The following is a 20,893-nucleotide window of genomic DNA, read 5'->3' as shown; positions in this document are numbered from 1 at the left end:
TTTACACTCTTGTGCAGCTTCTAAGTATAAGTTACAAAAAAATATCAAATTAACGTTGTGGTTACTATGTGCCAACTGTGCACGCTACATCGGAATGTCACAGGCTTACGAGTGCTGCAGCAAGACAAAATGTGCACCTCAAGGATGGTGTGTCAGTATGTCACGCGCGTACATTTCGGTGTAGATAGTGTAGATGTGTTCGCTTTCCGCAACGGTAGACATGCCATATTCCCACGGCGTCCACAATGCTGCGCAGTACTAACCATACGGAGTAACCGCTCGTTCACGCCGTTGAGGGCGTCGGCCTTGCAGGAAACCGGCGTATACGCCAAGCGGCTTGAAGCAGCGGCGCTTTAGCTGTACGGCACAGCCAGAGAACGGCGCTATACGCTGGGGCAGAAACAAAGGCGAATCAAGGCCCGTTTCCTCCCGACGCGGCCGTGGCGTGATAAAGAGGACGTCGACGCAATGTACCAGTCCGGTGCGGCCTGCTCCGGAGTCAAGCCGAAAGCAACCCGGCTCCTGGTCTGACACCGCTCGGGATAATACAATACAACCCTGTTGGCAGCGTTGACCTGACGCGCCAGGTCGCGCGTCAACCGGATGGCGGCGGTCGCCGGCTGCGTACAGCGGCATTTCCGGCGTTACGTCGGCGGCGGCGCGATTGAATTTGGGGCGTCTGATGCGCCGACAGAGACGGGTGCGCGCGTGCGGTCAAAACGTTATTGCTAACAGCGCGACCAGTAACGACCCATGCCGAACTACAAACTATAGGCGTGATGAGACTGTGGTATGGTTCTGCAGTCTGCCTCGCCTCGCAGACGTCAAAACAAAAATGGGGGTGGTCACGAGTGGCGTAGCGTCGTTGCATACCGTACGTGAATATTTGATTAATCAGCAGGAGTTTGATGTTATACTGAGATCAGAGTCGCTTTCTTCATTTTCTACATGTTACCGTTGCTTCTGATGAATGGCAAGAACATTGGGACAGAGAGAAAGAGAAATGAGGCGCTTAATGATATATATATATATATATATATATATATATATATATATATATATATATATATATATATATAGCGGGGGAAACGGAGCCAGATCACACTCGAAAGAAGGATGCGGTAAAAAGAAAAAGAAAAAAAGAAAGTCAGGTAGCGATAGCAGCGTTTGTACACGAAAATAACAAAAACGACATGTGGTACGCCACAAAAGCCGCATTTTATTTCTCATTTACAGGAAAGCTTTGGTCCACATGTCACGTGATATTTCACGTGACGGAAACCTATCGTCAGCTGTTTCTTCAAACGCTTTATTCAAGGTCACTTTGGAAATCATCTTGCATAGTTTCACTGTACGCGAGTGGTACTGGACAATCAAGTAACACAAATAAACAAGACGCGTATGGGACAAAACGAACGGAAAATAGAAATGTTTGTGTACTCTGTGATGAGGCAGCAAACACAAAAGACATCTTATGATGTTCAGTGAAATGTCATGACATGGCTTCGCACGACAGCAAAAGTAAAATGAGCAACAACGAAAAACATTGAAAGAACGCACAAACCGCGTATGCCCGTGTAACTGCTTTATACAGAATGAACTGAAAACGAACAGCACAATATAGCGCCAATCGCTCACAGCGTTAAAGGCCTCGAACACACCCGTTTGAGCAGCACGTTCGCGAAAAAAGATTCAAGATAAAATACAGTACGCGACCACACATTCAGGTAATTGGAGACATCGCCATCTTTCCCAAAAAAGCTCAGGATGGCACAATATCGCATGAAACACCTAGTCTGAGCCTAACTTCACGATCTTAGCAGCTTTTTACTTTTATTTTTGCTTCTCAATAGTAACCTGACAACCGCGGAACATGGCGGACGTGAGTGTGTGCTTGCGAGGAGGGAGGCAGACCATATTAGCGTGCCACTAGCTGCGTACTGCTGCGACTACAGCGCTACCGATACCTTACAGTTCGGGCTGCGCACAGGGGCGAATTTCAAGCGCATTCGCCACGCAGCGGCCAGTGCTACCGCGACGCACATATGTGTGGAGCTGCCGTCCAGCTATGTCAGAGGTTTAGTAAATCATCAACAACGTATTTGGCAACAAACTGCGTCAATGACGAAAGAAAAAAGCTAGAGGTTCTCGGCATAAACGTGCAAACCAAAGAACGTGTAAAATGTAATCGAAGGTAACATTTACTTTGAGCCAAATTCGATCCGTGCCGCATTTAGCGGTGCTGAGTCACAACGCCGTTGAACGCCCGTGTCGCGCTCTGATCTCTGGGGGCGCTATAACGTAAAATGACTGCAAACTGTTTTGATTCCAAACTCCTAACGTCAAATTTACGTAACCACCGACGCAAGCATCGGGCGGTGACCCGCCGCGTTGTCTGAACAACGCAATCAAACACTCTCCTCGTTTATAGGAGGTCACCTTTGTTCGCTTTCAAAACCAATAAGAATGTCTACACTCAGCGGTTTGTCTTATATAACTGGCTGACAACAGGCGAGGAGCACGCTCTAGTAGAGAGGGTTTCGATGGGGCCGAGCCAGCACAGCGAAAATAGATAACCGCATGAAGAGGGTGGCGCCGGCTTCTCCGATTGGTCCGCTTCGCCTTACTTAGGTTGCGGTGGCTGGCCGAAAATCGCGGCGGCGTGCAACGGAAGGATAAGAATGCCGCTAAAACGGATCCTCAGCATGGAAGAGTTGGCAAAGCGATGTCGGTATGCACGCCGAAAGGGCTCGATAACGTTTTACTGCCACGCAAAAAGGTTTATCATGCGCAAATAAATACATGCTCACCGGCAGGTGCGAGTAACGAGGGCCTGCATGAGCGAACGGCGGGCAGTCATCTTCTATTCCTTTCGGAACGGGGCAGTCTATGGCTATTCAGAAAACTTTTCAGTTTTGTTCGGAATATTATTGCATTTTTTTTTCGCGTACACGCCCCTTTGACGTGGTGAGTTTTCGCGGTTTTGTGAGGTCGCGTGACAGACAGGCGAAGTGGGCGCAGCCAGAAAACGTTGGACCAATAGCAGAGGGCTAATGGTGAAAAGGCGTCGAATCAGGAATGATTATTTTTCTTTTGTGCGGTTTAATCATGCATAATCAGTGTGTACACGTTATATCAGACGGGGAGCTATCGCGGTTTTCGTGACGTCGCGTGACAGACAGGCGAAGCTGGGAGTGACCCGAAAATGTTTTGACCAATCGTGGAGGCTTATTGCAGAAATTGAATCAAAACAGTTTGGAATCATTTTACGTTATAGCGCCATAGGGTCTCACAGTCCAACAGCTGTGAGATAACGGAAGGCCTGCGAGCTTTGACTGTGACGTCACCTGCAGAAAGGTGTACTATCCCACGTAAACAACCCTCCAGAAAAAGAGATGGTATCACTAAGCGAAGAGAGAGACAGTAACGCTTCCATGACGCTAAGAGTCCCCTTCGTGATATGTGTGCTATCAGCCTGTACGCACGACGCCACAGCTCAACCTGCGCAGTTCTTCTGCTATGTAAGAGGTGTTGGCCAGTCACCACGTAAACAAACGACGAGATAATTTGCATTAATTGTCTGTTGCACTATATTACCACACTTTACCTGCGGCAGTCACTAATGTAGCTGTTCAACGGGCGTGGGAACGATGGTGACACGTCGCACTTTCGCGTCTTACGATAGATGGGGCTCTGAACGGTTTCCTGGTTTCTTCAATAAGCTAAACTGAGGGAGACAACGTATCCATAATAAATGTTATGGCTATCCTAAATTACATAAGCTAAACGGTTCGTGATTTAGCGAACCAGCAATTCCTAGTTAAGAATTGGTCTTGAATTTTAACATCCGCCTCTTGCACATAATAATTAAGAATTTATACGTGTAAACGCTACATCTGCGTTTAGAGGGAGGTCGTAGTGGAGGGTGATCGACTGATTGGGCTGCCACTTGGTTCTTTAATTTACGAGCACCTAAGTCCGTGAACATGGGCGGTTACGAGTTTCGACCCCAATCGGAATGCGGCAGGCGAACGAACCAGTGACTTCGTGCTCGGCAGCAGAACATTCTGTGGCATCCGCATTGCACAAAAGGTCGTCTTGGAGATAGTGGCTCACTTTCGTCCTCAACCTCGGGTTGCACTAGGATAGTCCACAAATGCAACACGGCACAGCCATGACTACACATCTGCTCTTAGCTGCTACATTTCTTTTGACAAAGGTTACGTATTACGGTTTCTACGGGCAGCGTTGTAATCGCAGTGGCTGCATGGAACCGCGATCCGGGGGACGCGGCTATACGCACGCTGCGCAATGCTCGTTCCCTTCCGTGTTTTGCGTCGAATGAATTTCGTAGTTTTGCTCCTGGTGATGGTACTTAATGAGCCGAATTCACGCCAGCTACATATCCCGAATTTATTGACACTGCCTTTCGCATCATCTTCCTTCGTTCCACTTACATAAAACCCTCTACCGCATTAAAATCATGGCACAAGACAGACCGCATCAGTCGGCTTTTGCACACTACCAAATGTTTGGTATAAAGTTTCTGCAGCACACATTCGCCCGCAAATGTATAGCGGAAGTCCATAGCCGCGCCTTATTCGAACAGTTACTCGAACAGCGCACACATTGAGAGGACTCAACGATGTCTTGATTATTAGATAACAGAATTGACTCTCGGGTAGAATAATCTGGTGGTTTGTTTAAACCTTTACTAACAGGCTTCTTCGACACCTCAGGGCCTCCATACGCATACTTCGCTGCTCCGGATATAGGCCTCAGCAAATATTCAACGCAGCGCACTGAAAACATCTCGCCCATCCCGTTCCAGAAATGGACAAAACCGGCTTCAAAACACTGTAAACAAGGACAAGCTACAGAGATCCGATGAAAAGGTTGAACGAAACACACAAAATCGCGGTGTTCTTAAGGGCCTTTCAGCGCAGGATGCACTTTTTCAACTACGTTCACGGAGTTTAGATTGAGATAGAGCATAGCGGAGTCGCATTAGCATACACTGTAAACGCTAACGGCAACGTCTTGTGACGCTGTCTTCAACCAAAGCGCGCGCACAAATCTTACCACTATGAGCAATTGTATTCAATTTATTTGCTGTCGTAAACTCGTCAGCAAGGACAGAATCATGAAGGTATTTTTTTTTTTGCGTTTTTGATTTTTGCAGTGCGATTAGACGCGAGACAAAAGAACTTCTCCAGCTAGTGGTATCACAGCATCACTGGACGTCGCCATAGGCGCTGCTGTTCCAGAACGCGTTTCACCCGTACAACGGTATATGTCCGTTGTCTACTGCTTCATAGCCTTGAGAACCGTTATATTGTGGGAAATTACGAAAAAGCTGCTTGATCATTACACAAGAAAATAGCACAGACGAGCTGATTGTTGGTACAGAGAGCACACAGGAAATTGATAATGTACCGAGAGTCGCACCATGCGCACGACAAAAAACTGTTTCCTCTCAGCCACCTCTCAACGAATCTCGCGGCAAAGATCGAACTGAGGACAGATAACTGTACCGACAGTTCGCTATACATGCAACCATATCCTGCTTCACTTTCAAGCTCCAAGTTCTTAAACTTACATAAGGATTCAACGAAACTATAACACTCGAGAAAGCTATGATAAAGTCGCGAAACTCTCTGCAGCAGTATGGGAATGCCTCTTGAGACTAGCATTTGTGTCGTCGGCGAGCGGCACTGACGGAATTTGTGCCCCCCATCGGAATACAATGGGCAACTTACACGGTCAGAGAATGATCGCCGCTGTCACTGCAAACGACAGAAAAAGGAAAAAAAAAAAAAAAGACAGAAAGGCAGGCAAAACAATGACGTAACGTCATCGTGTCGTGTAACATCTTGCTCCCGTAAAAAGAGTTTAACAGTGATTTCCTATTCACACATAGCACAGGCAAGATGACGGCTTCGTAACAGGTACAACATAGAAATTTTGGTAACCCTGTAGCCCACTCGCGAAAGCGTGGTCCCGCGGGGCTCGACGTATGCGCGCACTCGAGTTTCGAGTACGGTAAACTCGCGAGACCAGTGGCCGAACTCGGAAAAGCTTTTCGCACATAGGGAAGTGTTCGTCACTGGCCACGCGTACTCACTGATATCCCGTTCGCCCTCGTCTTTTGACCGGTGTCCGTTCTAACACAAAACTCTTTTGTACGAAGTACACTGAGAAAGCGGACATAGAATCGGGGGGGGGGGTTCGTAAGTCAGAGCGAACTTGCGGACACTGCGTGTAACGTGCGGGAGTTTTGAAACGCACAATGTCGGTTAAGTGGGTTTTTACTTCCATTCCGTATATCGTCACTGTTTTGTTTTTTCCCCCTGCTTCTTCCTGCTTGAAGTGACGTGCCTTGAAAACCGTGACACTTAACACATTTCACCAACTGTAGTGATATAACGCACACTTTCTAAGCTGAGTTTTTCTACGTTCACTCTTCTATGGTCTCGTCAACTACAGAAACGCGTCGTTCTATATATAGCGTCTCGCTGCGCTGATAATTCCATTAGACAATAGTTGGCTGAGTTATCGCGATCGCATCCGCGTAGTGCCCACGAGTGACGCCTATACGTTGTGCATATAAGGCGATTTTCTAGAGTGACGTTTACTTGGTCGCAACCACATGCGGCTACGAGCGAAAGCTGGCACGGCTTTATAATAAACAATATTTCGTCACTTAAAGGGAACAGAAAATATTCTCTGGTCATTAAGCAGGACCCACAGGAGCTTCAATTTTGGCTACTTTTCCCAGCCAGCCGAGCTGACCAGAAGACTAGTATCGGACAGTGGCGCGAAAGAGAATCAAAACGCAAAACGTCTTACTCGTCGGACCAAGTATTTTCAGTGTTCCAGACTTACAATAAGTTCACTTTCGGTAAAGCTGTGCCAGCTCCCTTAAACAAACATGCACGTACTGTCTGCAACAAAAATGTAGCCCAACGTGACCGTTATACAGAACGGACAGAAAGCCTCATATTTATTTTGTTGCAAACAACAACACTATCTTTCTGTGATGCTGCACATGCAATAAGTGAATTTATACTCCAAGATTATACGAGCGTTGTCAAATGCACTAATGTCAAAGGGCCAAATGCACACTCAGGTGACGGTCACGATGGGCTACACGCGATAACAAGCGGTACATTGGCTGAGGGCCCGTACCGCTGTTAAATAACACTATGCCGAAGAGTTTCGCCAAACTATTCACCTCAGCCTACGCGTCCTACGCCGAAAATGATCACTGTGCTCTCGTGGAGTGAGCAAGTCGCCTGCTGCCCTGGTTATTTCTAGGCACTGGATTCGGGCGCCACATTAATCTAATGACACGACACAGGTACAGGCGCCCTTGGGCCGCTCGCTATTTGAGACTCGCTATACGGCCTCGACAGCCTATGCTACCTAGCGCAGTAGCTAAGATAGATGATTGAATGCCCGGACATGACCACGTCACGCGGAGATTACCGATTTCACACCCGTATAGAAAAGTGCGGGCACCCTGTAGAAAGCAGATTGCGCGGTGGTCACACGTGGTTGCCACTGGAGGGACCCAACTCAAGTTTTGCGTCTACCAGTGCCTCAACCAGCAAGGAACGTTCCTCCGTGAACCACCGCTTCAGCACAATCTGATCAGGTACAACCGGGCGGCTTGTTTACCAACGCTACCCAGCGCAGCCAGCCTGCTGTGCCGTTCTGTGGCACGACATTTTCCAAATATTTTTTTTTTTTTCAATCGCGAATATCAACATCGCCAAATCCGCGTCGCCATTCGCTACTGAAGCGCAGTAGAACAGCAACCTAGGTCGGTGTAACTTAAGGATTCCTTTTACTCAATTCCATTCCTTTATCATCCACCGTTCACGACCGGCCGATTCCGGTCATAACGTGGGCGGAGCGCGAAATGGGATAAGTAGCATTGGAATATTATCCCAGCTCTGCTTTGAAGAGGCAAGTCTGCGGTTCGAATCTGCTACCTTCTAGGGCACGTAAAATCGTTTAGGTCAGGTCTTTCGATATTAACTTACCACGGATATGTAGTAAATGCGAATTCTAGGTGGCTGTGATGGATGTGGTTGGTAAGTACGCAACCGGGCGACACCGGATTGACGCCTCCCTGACTGCAGGAAGCGAAGCGCTATCGCTGCCCACTTTCGCTTCGACCACCCTGAGGGTTCTTCCCTACACTCGAACTCTCACAGTACGGCCCCGGCCGACAACTTACTTTCAGTTGTAGCGTCCCACCAGACAGACTCGCGCTTCGACTTGCGCTGGAAGACGCGCCGTGACCGCGCGAGCCTTGGCGAGACGCTCGCCAGATTGCGCGAAAAAAGAAGCGCCGTAGCACCATTACTGGCGGCGGCGATTATCCGGCCGCGACACGCCGGCCTTCGACAGGGTGCCCGCACGCTGAAGCCACGGCGGCACGTATGAAAAACAATGGGCCCGACGGCAAGAAGGGCGGGCGATGCCGGAAGCGGCAGGAGGCACGTTGTCACGACTCGAAGATGTGCAGGTCGAGCCGGATGACCACTTCGCCCTGGTCCACCTCGTAGAGCCGCAGCTGCTTGGTGATGGGACCCCGCGTCTGACGGGTCTCCTGGACGATGTCCCACACGCGTACCTCGGTGCGGCCCAGGAAGTCTTAACAGCAGGGAAGAAAGAGGAGGAGGAGGAAACGTCACGTATAGCGAGAAATCGGTACAGTTGGCGGTCACTCATCGTGTAATGCCCTGAGTATGTTACTGGCAAACGGCTGACGACACTGAAGGACATGCACCAGGCAAAAACGACGGACCGCAACCGAATTGCGGTAGTAGTTGCTTATTTATGATATGGAGGAAAGGGGGGGGGGGGGGGGGAATAAACTACTGCTGACTGCACTGCATAAGCTAACTCTGCTGACACCTTAACCGCGGTCAGCAGTGGTGGCAATAGGTTATAGGTGGGTAACGGACAGGGGGAGAGCATATCAGAGAGGCTAGAGTGAAAGAAGACTTGCACTCCGTCGTTCTTGTCTGGTGTGCAGCCTTCCGTTTTGTCACTTGTTTGTCATCAGTACTGAGCGCATTGCATGACGAGATGTTGAGACAAACCAGCACACATAAAGGTCGAGAAGGAGTAACTGCTCGATTAGTTGGTGGCCTGCGTAATTACTGAGTGAATAAGAGCAACAAGGACGAGATAGCAGACCAGCGCCGAACTGTCAAATGTATACCTATTAGTGGATAAATGTGCGAATATGCATCCATTTCGTCCTGCATGCGCGAAAGGCGTTATATAAAAAGAAAGACACAAAAACACGCCCACATGTCATTGTTAGTCAGTCGAATGCCAGTCTAGGCGTGCCAACTCGCCGCGTATGACTGCGTTTGTCCTTCGTATAGTCTAAACGCGGACAGAAACAATGTATACGTTGCACATTTTTCAGTAAGAGCTATTACCTATACATGTATCAGCCCGTACTGCTAACCACACTGTAAAAAACAAATGTGAAAACACAAAGAAACCGACACATTTCTTTTTTCACTATAGAAAATTTCTGTTAATGGAAGAAAGAGAGAATATTTCAATTCAGAAAATGACGTTCTTCTGTTTACGGTCAAAAAGGCATTTTTCTTGATTTTAACAGAATTGGTCCCCATAGAGTAAAGTGAAAAATTTGTGATCAGTACTGTGAGCGAACTGAGACTTGTTCGTCACTTTAATAGCCTCAATTTCAAGTCTCTTTAACAGCCTCACAGTTGCAGCTCAACCGTGCAGACACAAGTATAGACAGACAGATCTCGTGCGCACGAGACAACTGGTCCTAGTTTCTGAAAAAGATGCAGCTGCAGTCATGACGAGTGATGCCGCTCAGAGCATGGCTATTCAAACTCGTAGAGTTGATATTTGGATGTGTCGCGTATGTAGTGCCGGGTGTCTTGGTGTCAGATGTCTTGTCAGTGGTCACATGTTCTACGTAGCGTGCTTATCTGTGCATGCATAAACTGTTAAGAAACGCATCCTAGCATTTGACACCTTCTTGCGACATGAAAGCTGTAGTCATGAGGGGGAGCAAGTTACTCCCCTAAACGAATAAAATAACATTTTTCCTGCACTATTACAGCAAAACAATAAGCATATTATTTTGGTGAAAATACAGAAAAACAAGCCAACAGAAAACCGAAGAGAACAGAAAAAATAGATACAAAAAGATACAAAAAGTAACATAGATACAAAAATATAGATACAAATAGATACAAAAAGTAACATTATTTTCAAAAAAATGTTCTTAAATGCACGACACACAGTATAAGACTTTTATTAATTTTTAGGAAATAAAGAGCATAACAATAGTTAAGGCGAAATTGCGTTAAACAGTACATTAACGCACTTGATTAGCATGCCTGAGAATATAGTAACATATCCCAGACAAGTGTTGCGCCCAACGAGCCTATCCGCAACTACAGACATAGCAGTGTTCACGTGAAAAAAAGCGACCTTGAGGAACGTGAAATTAAGAGCATCTTCAGAGAATATCCGCATAATATGGTTATGTTTAGTAGGCAATTCGCAATGCACACAGACTGTCGCGCCGCGTAGTGGCCAGCGAGAGAAATATTTCAAAGAGTATCCGCACGGTGTTACCGTGTGACTCGGTATGCGCGGACGCGTTTCTGTTTTGTTAACAGCTTCTATTTACGCCATGGAAAAAATATTAAAAGCAACGGGATGTGTTGCGTGCCTCAGTGCACCAACCGAGCGGCGAAGGATGAGATAAGGTTGATTCTTTTCCACTGGACGCGTGTCTTAAAAAGGAGTGGGCGGTGAAGTCCGGATCGGCAAGCCTGAGGCGCCGCCAGTGAAGGTTTGCAGCGCACGTTTTGTCGCCGTAGTTTGCGCTGAAAACCTCTCCATGTCCCCCTCTCCCCTCCCAAACACACACCAATCTTCGCTTTTGACTCAGTGGCAGGCAAAACGGCAGCAAACAATAAATTTGGGCGGCACGCTGTAGCGCGTCCTCGACCTCGCCAGGCTCGTTGCATCGGTGCATAACTACGTTCGCAGCTGCGCGCTGATCGCTAGGTCTCTGGCAAATTTGCTTGCACTGACCCTTTTGGATTAAAACAGAATTTGAAAACAAGATCGGCGTACTTTTTCTGGCTCAAACCGATAACGCTGCACTCTAGCCTAAGCTTTCGTTCTAGATTCGCTTCGCGTCTCATACATCTGTAAGGTCAAGGGCGTCATTCACCGTAAAATAACAAGCACGCACGTATATTTCTGGTTATGCACGCTAGTCATCTATATTTACGCGGGTCGTTAATTATTACATTCAATGCTGATTTATATTTACGGGGCGCGCACTGCGGCTGCAATACACAACAAATAGCTTGGACGTGGGACGTCCCTCGAACGTTAATTTGACGTCTGCACACACAGTCCTTGAATTGTAACAGCGTGAGCACTGCACGTCTTGACGCCGCAACAAATTAAACGGCCAGCGTTGAATTGAAAATCTATTCGCCTTCGATTAGACACCGGATCGTTTTTTCTTACGGTTCAAGGTGTCCCATAATCTCTCCTAGAGATGTTTTGTAAAAGGCAGCGGCATTTCCCCAGCCGATGAGAATAAACTCTAAAAAATAATACACTCGGTGTGTTACGAGCAGGATTAGAAAAAGCCCGGCGTGCTACTACGCGGACGCGCAGTTACGGTAGCGCAGTCGAGAATTCTGATACTCTCTCTGTCCGCCATCATGGATCACCTAGGGCGCCACCTATAGTCCGTGTGCATTGCTAATAGCCTCCATACTTATGGGCGACCGACACAAACTCTCTGCCAGGAACAGTGCCATGAACCCACACTGCCGCATCCTTCGCATCATAAGCTACATCGCAAAAAAAAAGGAAACAAATAGAACGAAAAGACGTCCAATCTGTTAAGGGCGCTTTCACACCGGGCAGCACCATCTGACAACACAGCCCGCAAAACAACGCGTTGTCGGTGTCATACCGCAGCAGGAAGAAGAAAAGGGAAAGTTGGGATACACGTCGCGCATGCTAACAACTGTTTCCGCTACGTCGTAGCGGAGCAGCCGCCGACAACACGCCGCTCGCGAGCAGTGTTGGGCAACATCTCTCGCCCGGCTGTGACAACGCCCCAAGTGATTTGTCGCTTCACTGCACGACACACATGCATTGCGGGCGCGGGAAACGTACTCCACCGGCGTACCCAACGTCGACGCGACGCGCTTTGCCGCTCGCGGGTCGGCAGCTCGATGGAAATAGAGACGGGCACACCTCTTACATTCCCTCCTCTCCCAAATTTGCGTGCACGCTAACACGGCCGTACCCCCTCCCACCAACCCTCACTCCCCTTGGTTCCTTTCATAGGGGACGTGTGTCCTCGTTGCATCGTAACACCACCACTCGTCGCGAGCTGCTAACACCGCCCGTCTATGCATTTCTCACGGTCCCTTTCCTTTGTATAGGCGCCAGCGCGCCGTTTGTCGCCGTCGTCGCTGTCGCCCGCTCTTTACAGCGGAGAAATAAAAGGCCGTGCCGGAACCGTACAGCCACCGCTGCTTTCCACGACCAGAATCAACCACCACGGTGACAGGCTATTTCTCGAAAAAAGAAAGAGGAAGAACGAATGCCACCCCGACCTTTGTCCTTTCTGCTCCCATTTCTCGTCAACTCTCGCTTCCAGCGCCCTCCGGGCGCGCGCGACTGCGTCCGTAGATGGGAGATTTCGCGCGCCGGGACACCGCGCTGTCTAATTTGTAATAGAAAGGTAGTGCGTGGAATACGCGACACGTTCGCGTAAAGCCGCACAATGCCTAGCGAAGTGCCGGGTCGGTTGCGCTATTAGGTGCCTCGCGCATGCAAGGCGAATTGCGTACACAGAACGCGAGTGGCGACGGTGAATGCTTTTGGAAAGGCTGATCGCTACAGGGACATAACTGTCTTTCACTGTACGGTGTGAAAATAAGAACGAAAAAGAAAATAAGGAAAAAAAAAATATTGGGTGGTGGAAGGCAGAATTTACGGCGTAAAGGTTAACGCATATTTTTCTTTTCTTGCTCGCGCATTTTTTTTTTTTTTTACTGCTTTTCCGAGTCTCCAGTTCCTTGTAAAATATGAATTACCGGGGAAGGGCTACTAAAAGAAAAAAAGAAGAAAAGGAGGAAAAAGAAAAGAAAACGTGAAATACAATGAAGGCGGAAAAAAGATTCATAAAGCAAACTCCGCTTAACCTTCTCGAGATGTGACATTTAACCCTATTATAGACTCAAGGCAGCTTCAAACGAGACATTATAACCATGAAAGTGCTAGTCAGAGAGTTGCACGTACAAGGTACATTATCGCATTTTGCAAAAAGATACGCACACACATTCGACGTCATTAAGACCAACACCAGTCGCTTGGCCTTAAGAGAAAGCTTAGCTAGGGTCATAATCCGATACCACCTATTCAAATACATGTAAAACGCAGATATGCTTTTCTGAGATAACCCTTGGCCCGATTATAATGAAGTTTGTTGCATTTAAGAAAAATAGTAAATTCTAGTGACTGTAGGAAGCGGAATTTCGATTTAGGGCCTTCATTTTTTACGGATATTGCCAAAAATCGGTAGGTCTGAAAAAAGAATAATAAATAGAAGCACGATGTTTAAAGATAAGTAGGACATTAGGCAGAATAAGAACAAGAGCTTGGTGGAGCAACCCACCGCCCCGTTTCATAGGGGGCGCTCATAGCATCTATCCAGGAGCTGCGTCCATGACGTCACGTGAAAACTACCTAGAGCAGCAACACGGCAGCACCATGGTCGAATCCCACGATCTCCCACGACTGCTGTCCAGATCATAGACGTTCCTTCTAAAATCACTAGAAGGAACTCTTGTGCAAGTATCTACGGGAGCTGGAAAGCATGGCGGTTCAACCAGCATGTAAATAATAATAGTTAGTGCATGGATTTGATTAAACCTCGCCCTTCCGGCTTCAAACTGTTTTTGTGACTTTTCAAACTGGTCATTTCCTACATGACACTGCGTTACGCGTGCAACAATTCGCACTGATTATGCATGTTCGCCATGTCTTCCTAAACGCTTTCTGCGTTTCGAAAAATAGGATTGCTTTAAAATTTAGACCGAAAAAGGCAGATAAAGCTTACAGTAAATAAACCTACAAGCACTTCTGAAGCGACAAGCACGAAGACCAGACAAATCCACGCACTAACCACCGTTCCTGTGGCAGCTGAACGATTTCCCTCTATAGTTAGTAGGAAACCCTATGGTCCAGATGATGCAACACACGTGAAAAACTCCTGTGTCCCGTGCATTGGGGGCACGTTAAAGATTAATTAAATTAATCTGTCAATAAATTAAATCAAAATTAATCCGGAGACACCCACTATGGCACGCCTAATAATTAAATAGTGGTTTTGGCACGTAAAACCCCAGAATTCAATTCAACAAAACACGTTGCCGGGGCTAGTTGGTGATGCATTATTTTTTTTTATTTTTATTTTTTCAAGAAAGTAATCCAGCGCACCTTCTTTCGTTCTTTTATCGGGGACACAGAAAAACATGTCTTTCTGTGTCCTCGTCAATAAAAGTAGCGATAGATTACTTGCTTAAACCACTTCTTATCGAAGTGGAGAAAGGCATTTGAAGTGAAAATAGGCTATTTCAGAAATACCTTGCCGCAAAAAGTACTTCAATGCGTTCAGCAGAAGCGGAGCTATTGGCAACCAAACACGGCTTCCGCTTTCCTCCCGTTCCTTCTTCAATGGCTTGCACTGCGAAGGCTAAGGCGCAGTGGGGCGGGGCCACAACACTCCGCCTTCTAAATTTCACCGGGGCGCGCAGTTCAAATTTCATTTTGGATGTTAACGTATAGACGCTATACGACTTCTAATTTTGGTGCCTATACGACGCGCTAAACGTAAGCCAAACGCGGTTGTCGTCAGCGAGCCGCAGTGCGCTTAGCCAGTGGATTCGTGGCGGCACCCCGCGGCGGCCGCGGTGTAGCCGACCGCAGCGACCAATAGCAGCCGCGTATGTGAATGTGCTTTATTACGAAATAAAGCACCCAGAAAAGGGTGAGGATCATGGCTGCTGTTGAAACGAGAGCGTTTGAGAGAAAGGTGACTTCGCGCTCCACTTGCGAGCTCCATGCGCCGCGTACGACAGCAAAACGTGGCTGAGATGTTCACAGCAGCGTATGCTACCCGCGGACTATTTCACCAAGCCCGAGGGGTGGTTCAGGGCCCTTTTAAGAAAAAATAATAATAAACCAGATGATGTGGTGCGTAGAAGCGCAGGCGCTCACCATTGGGCGAGAACAGCTCCCGGTTGAAGACGGTCAGGCAGAGCACGTCCCTTCGCAGGTCCCTGACGAGGAACTGCATAGAGCTGTTCCACTGCGGGCTGCTCGTGGCCGTCTCGACGTGCGTCTTGTGCTCCTGGCAGGCCATGCTCACCTCGCAGTACGGGTCGCACTGGCCTGCACCGCACGTCGCATGCGACCAAGAGCGACACGCCGAAGGAGAAAAATAAAGTATTCCGATCGAGTCGATCTGCATGTGCCTCCCGAAACTCGGCTCATTACTGGGCGGTTTAACGAATTGTGGGACAGACAGACGGAGACACGCAGAAAGAAAGGCAATAAACAAAAAACTCTGAGTTTGTTGTGATTCCTTTCTTTCCGTGTATCTGTCGTGCAGTTTGTAACAACTCACTCAGCAGTCGACTCTATCAATGCGTGCGCAAGGGGACGCTATACAGAGATAATATATTAAGTTAGGCTCACTAAATAGCAGCACTAAATCAGTTTAAATCGCGAAGTATTGTAACGGTGTAGTGACGGTGAGGAACGAAGCATTGCCAAAAGTGTGAGTTTAAAATGTACAATAAAACTGCGATTTGTCCTTGCTTATAGATGCGCATGCATCAATAAATCCTTCATTTGCGAATCAGCGTTGGAGGTGTGTCGTTCTCCTTATCCGTATTGGTTCTTGTGCACTGTTAAATATCGAAATACAAAAAAAAATCTAACTCCTTAAGGCTGATTCACACTAGGCCGACACGGCACCGATTTTGGTCTGCCGACTGTTGGCGACGGCGCTTTCCGTCCTGTAAACTGCTCGCGTCATCAGTCAGCAGACCAAATCGCTCTCGCGTCGGCATAGTGTGAATCAGCCTTTATTGATGCGAACCTGTGTCACGGAAGACAAGCAACACTCGAATCACAACGACAGCGAGAAGCACGGTCATCGGTCGTCGAATCTAATCTCGCGGATCAGGTCCGTCCGCTATTTGCACGTGTATAAAATTTTCATTTATTTGAAGTGAAGGCACAATTTTCCTTCTCAAATGTCACGTGCGAGCCGCAGCGCTGTTACGACAGCGTTATGCCACTTATTACTAAGTGTTACCGCATGTATTGCGCGGTCTCTGTGCAGAGAAATTTCTAAAAACTCGCTATCTTGCGTCTTTAGCTCCATTAAAACGTGATGTGATCATTTTTATACAGAAAGTTATTTCTAAAAAAAAAAAAAAAAAAAACGCGATGCATGTCATGAAGCCACGGGCAGCTAGTGTGGGAGCTCCTAGGTGGCGCCACCAGCTGAGTTTAGTTTTCACGCCACTTTCTCGCTCACTAAACCTCCGCAGTTTTCCGTGTCCCAGAAGTGTGATTTACAAATCTATTTTAGTATTCCTTTCAACACATACAGTGAGCATAAAGGATTCTACCTCATCTCCGTGAGCCCAGCGCAAAAAAAAAAAAAAAAAAAATGGAAAGTGAGCCATACAGTCAACCATGAGAGCACATTTAAAACATCGTGACTAGCTAGGTACGAAGCTAATAGTAAGTGTTCACGCCTCCCCAATTATACGATGCAACGAGATAAAAAAAAAGCTAGACTTGAATGGTACAATTCCTAATCAAAGAAAACGAAACTGAATAAATGGGACAAACAGTAGTAGCACTGTATAGATCAAAAATACAATTCAGGGCAACTTCCACCTTTACGTGCCTGAGCAGGACAAAAACGCTGTGACAACCGTCAACAACCGCATGCATAGTGCAGTTAGTACCCGCCATGCAACAAGTCAGCATCTCCAGCAAGCAAACATAACCAAACAACAGTTACGCAAACAAACAACGAACGCAACAAACACCGCACGTCTTTGCATAGAGAATGTTTCGTAGCGGGCAATGATGCTTTAATGCAAAAACGAGCTGCCATGCCCGTTTCCGCTCCGCCTTATGCGCTGTATTATGCAAATGAAGGCGTGTGTCAAACCGCGTTTGTATCTGCCTCATGGTGACCAACAATACATTTGCCTCATAAGTGATAGGAAATATAATAAAAGCGAAGAGGGCACGTGCACTGCTAAACAATTTGCGAGCCACGTCAGCAACCGGAAAACTGTTTCACAGGTCGTGTACACGTATGAAGCATTTGATCAACCATGTATTTAAATTTAAGTACAGTCTTTTTTCAGCGAAGAAATTTAAGTATTATTGCTTGGAGACACCTATGAGATACCAAACAAATGATACTTTCACAGCTGGCATTGGTAAATAACTGACGCAATTGGTCGAAGAAATTTTGCAATGTCTTCATCATTGACACATGTGGCAAGTAATTCACCATTGTGGGCATTATACTCCAAACAAATATACTTATAAGTAGCTCCAACACATCCGACCGATCGCTGTTTGTTCAACTCTGTTTATCGATGCCCAACCATAAACGACCCGGAATTTGCCATTTTTCACAATGCCATTAACCAAAATATGTCGCTATATCAATATATCATATCTATATCAGAATCTGTCACTACTGCTGTAGGTGACTGCCTACCTTGGACGTCCTTCAGGTTGAGATCGCATGCCTGCACTACGACTAGCTTTAACTGGCCAACCGCTGGTCGCCGGCTCACTGCGGAGGACATCACATGCAAGCGCGCGCGCGCATGCACACGACACGTTAGTCACCGCACACACACACATCGCCATGCACAAGCACCAATGGTTCAGAAAAAGCTCCACCGTGATAACAGCTCGCGTGTACAATCACCGCCATTACGAACGAGAACGGACAGCGGGCTTCAATGTAGCCCAGCGATAGAAACGCATACTATAGGACCGCATGCCGGCCGGCGCTTTTAGCGTGAGCGCTGGGTGATTGCATGTCACAATGCATCACAAGCCCTCTGGCTTTCATGTGTGACACGAAAATGTGTCAGCTCGGTGTCCCTAGCGTCCACCGGTGGCGCAAAAAGTGCAAGACAGCCACGCGCCCGAGTATCGCGTTTCAATCGCTGAGCAGTTCGTAGTATATCGACTTTTTTTTTTTCGTTTTTTTTTCCAACGACTGATTTCTACGAGGGCTAAAAATACGCACATTCACAGGTTAAGAAAGTTCTTCAAGGAATTCGTGCTGAGCGTTACTGCGATGCGCTCTCCGGAAGGAGCGCTGGCCGCGCACGCGCTAGGAGTGCCTCGGAAGGACAGATCGCGGTGTATACTGTGCCATAACCGTCAGTTCATTTTTATCACAAGACTTCATAAAAAAAAAAAGGCTAGGAAAAATATAGCAGGCCTGAAAATATTTGTTTTTTTCAGTTTGTTGTTTCGCGTCCACAAGAATTAACAGTGAACTAGCGGTAAGAAAAAGCGATCTGCCTTTTCCATTTCGTTTCTGAAAAGCCACACGAAAACCAATCGTTTCTCGAAAACACGCAGTAACACTTGGCATATGCTTTGAAAGGCGTTTTCTCTTATTTGTTTTTTACATCACGACGGCCATAGCTTACGAAATCAAGGTAATTCCTACAGTGAGATGCCCTCGCCACGGTCACCTTGATGGGGATCTGCAGCATTAACATAACGCTAGAAAGCAGGTCCGTTGACGCTCGTAAATGTCGGGGAGTGTGCACGTAAACACCCTAAGACGGAAAAAAAAAAAAAAAAAAAAAAAAGGAGCAAGACGCTAGGCAACTCCTTTTTGCTAGTACAACTATTCGTCCCTCATTTGACTCCATTGTGCGAGTTCTCGATGCTTCTCGACCGAGTACGATCGATTCGGCTCGTGCCCAGTCACTGAACGTACCGCCACATAACGGTATATGCTCAGAACCCTCGGAAATAAAGTTCCCGACTGAACTCATTTTCTGGAGTTCCCTTTATCCTTGACGGATCCCGTTTGCACTTCTGCTTTTGGGCAAACAGAGCGAACGTACACCACCAAGGAAGTTTCAGACCGGGCTAGCTGGCGTTCCATGTTACTGTGGATCACATCGCACACCGGGACAAGGAAAGGAGACATTCAGTTTTTATGCTCGGTGTGCGCTGTAATTCACAGTAACCACCAAGGAGTACGATAACTTTCGAAAAACGAGTAAAACTTGGGGCAAAAAGTTGCTCTCGCAAAAAGGAGGTAAAAAGAAGGTATATAACAATCGGTGCTTTCATAGATCGCAAGTATACCCACGAAAACGTCAACGTGCTGTTAGTGCACACGCACATGATCAGGAGACAAATGCGGGGCCAGACACCAGGACGACGCATGCGGCGGGCGTGCTTTCCGCACTTGGAAAAGACGGACACCGGCTGCGTTCCTTACCGTGTGCCGCTCCGCTTCTCAGGTTGCGGCCTTCGACTACGACAACTAGCAGGCGGCCGACGCCGCTGATCTTCTGCGCTTTGGCTGCACCGGCGGCGCGGGAGAAAGCAAGACGGATGGGGGAGGGGGAGGGAGAGGGAGAGAAGACAGCACGCGAAAGGCCGCACCATGGTCAGTTCACGAGCGGTCGACTACACAGCGCCTCGAAGAACGAGACACGTAAGTACAACTCTGAGCACTCTCCCGACTGAGGTCGATAGCACGTGTGTGCGTCAAAAGCATCCCAATCCGATGGACCAGAGAGTTTCTTACAACTCTGTGTATGGCTTCGATTACGCGAACTCGGCGCGAGCGGGTCGAGTCAGAAGTCGATCTGACTCATCCCGACCCGACGCGTTTTACGTGCACCTTGCCAGGCTGGATGGGCGAGTCGACCCACCTCTTCCCTCGCGGGCCTTGCAGGTGGGTCGACCGAATTCGCCTCGGCGCTCTCTCTCCTGACCTGCTAGCGTTTACATGAATCCGACGACCGGTTTTCAGCCCGACAAGCCGCCTCGACCCGACATTATTGGTTTCATGTGGGCGAAGCTTATGCGTCGGACGATACGTCGGCGGAGTTCCATAGCTGATGGAACAGTAGCGTTTCCTATAAAAGTACGCTCAGCTACCATGGGAATGGCGGGTAGGAAAACCTATACAGGGTGTTTCGCTTAACTCGGACCAAACCTTAAAAATATGCAAGTGCTACGTAGCTGGGAGATACTCGGATTATTATTTTTTGCATTCCGTCTAATTAGATTATTAGTCTAACTAATAATTCAACTTCTTTATTATTATAGATTAAAAGTGTCAATGCGGGCATCTGTGACTTTGCGGGCATCTTTCACCCTCGGAAAAAACACATTTATATAGCACGTATTGAGAAACAGAAAGCTGTATCGGGAGTGTCTCATGTTGCTCTACAATTTTCTCATTGACAATTTTAATCTATAATAATTGAGAAGTTGAATTATTAGTTAAGACTAATAATCTAATGAGACGGAATGCAAAAAATAATCCGAGTATCTCCCAGCGACGGCAAACAACATTACCTTGGTTCTGTCCAGCTACGTAGCACTTGTAAAGTTTGGCCCAAGTTAAGCGAAACACCCTGCATGTGGCTGGAACCAGTCGGAGATTTGTTGGATGGGGGTGAAATGCGAAAACGCTCGAGTACTTAGATTTAGGTGCACATTAAAGAACCTCAGG

General features: G+C 47.5%; 1 protein-coding gene and 1 long non-coding RNA gene across 2 annotated transcripts in view; one reads left to right on the top strand and one right to left on the bottom strand.

Moving 5' to 3' along the window:
• Positions 1-1,208: 1,208 nt before the first annotated feature.
• LOC119460683 (intersectin-1-like) overlaps positions 1,209-20,893 on the bottom strand; it is an 88,998-nt gene continuing 69,313 nt past the window's right edge. Inside the window, 3 exon segments of the mRNA XM_049672526.1 lie at positions 1,209-8,664; positions 15,340-15,513; positions 17,882-17,959. Coding sequence (XP_049528483.1) covers positions 8,516-8,664; positions 15,340-15,513; positions 17,882-17,959 — 401 coding nt within the window. The 3' untranslated portion in view covers positions 1,209-8,515.
• LOC125947551 (uncharacterized) overlaps positions 19,738-20,893 on the top strand; it is a 37,192-nt gene continuing 36,036 nt past the window's right edge. Inside the window, exon 1 of the long non-coding RNA XR_007468379.1 lies at positions 19,738-19,864. This is a non-coding gene — a long non-coding RNA (uncharacterized LOC125947551). The remainder of the gene's footprint in view (positions 19,865-20,893) is intronic.

This window comes from Dermacentor silvarum, chromosome 8 (genome assembly GCF_013339745.2).
Source record: "Dermacentor silvarum isolate Dsil-2018 chromosome 8, BIME_Dsil_1.4, whole genome shotgun sequence".
In the NCBI taxonomy this organism is placed as follows: domain Eukaryota; kingdom Metazoa; phylum Arthropoda; class Arachnida; order Ixodida; family Ixodidae; genus Dermacentor; species Dermacentor silvarum.
Note: the sequence above shows the minus strand (reverse complement) of the source record. Positions and strands in the feature narration are given on the sequence as shown.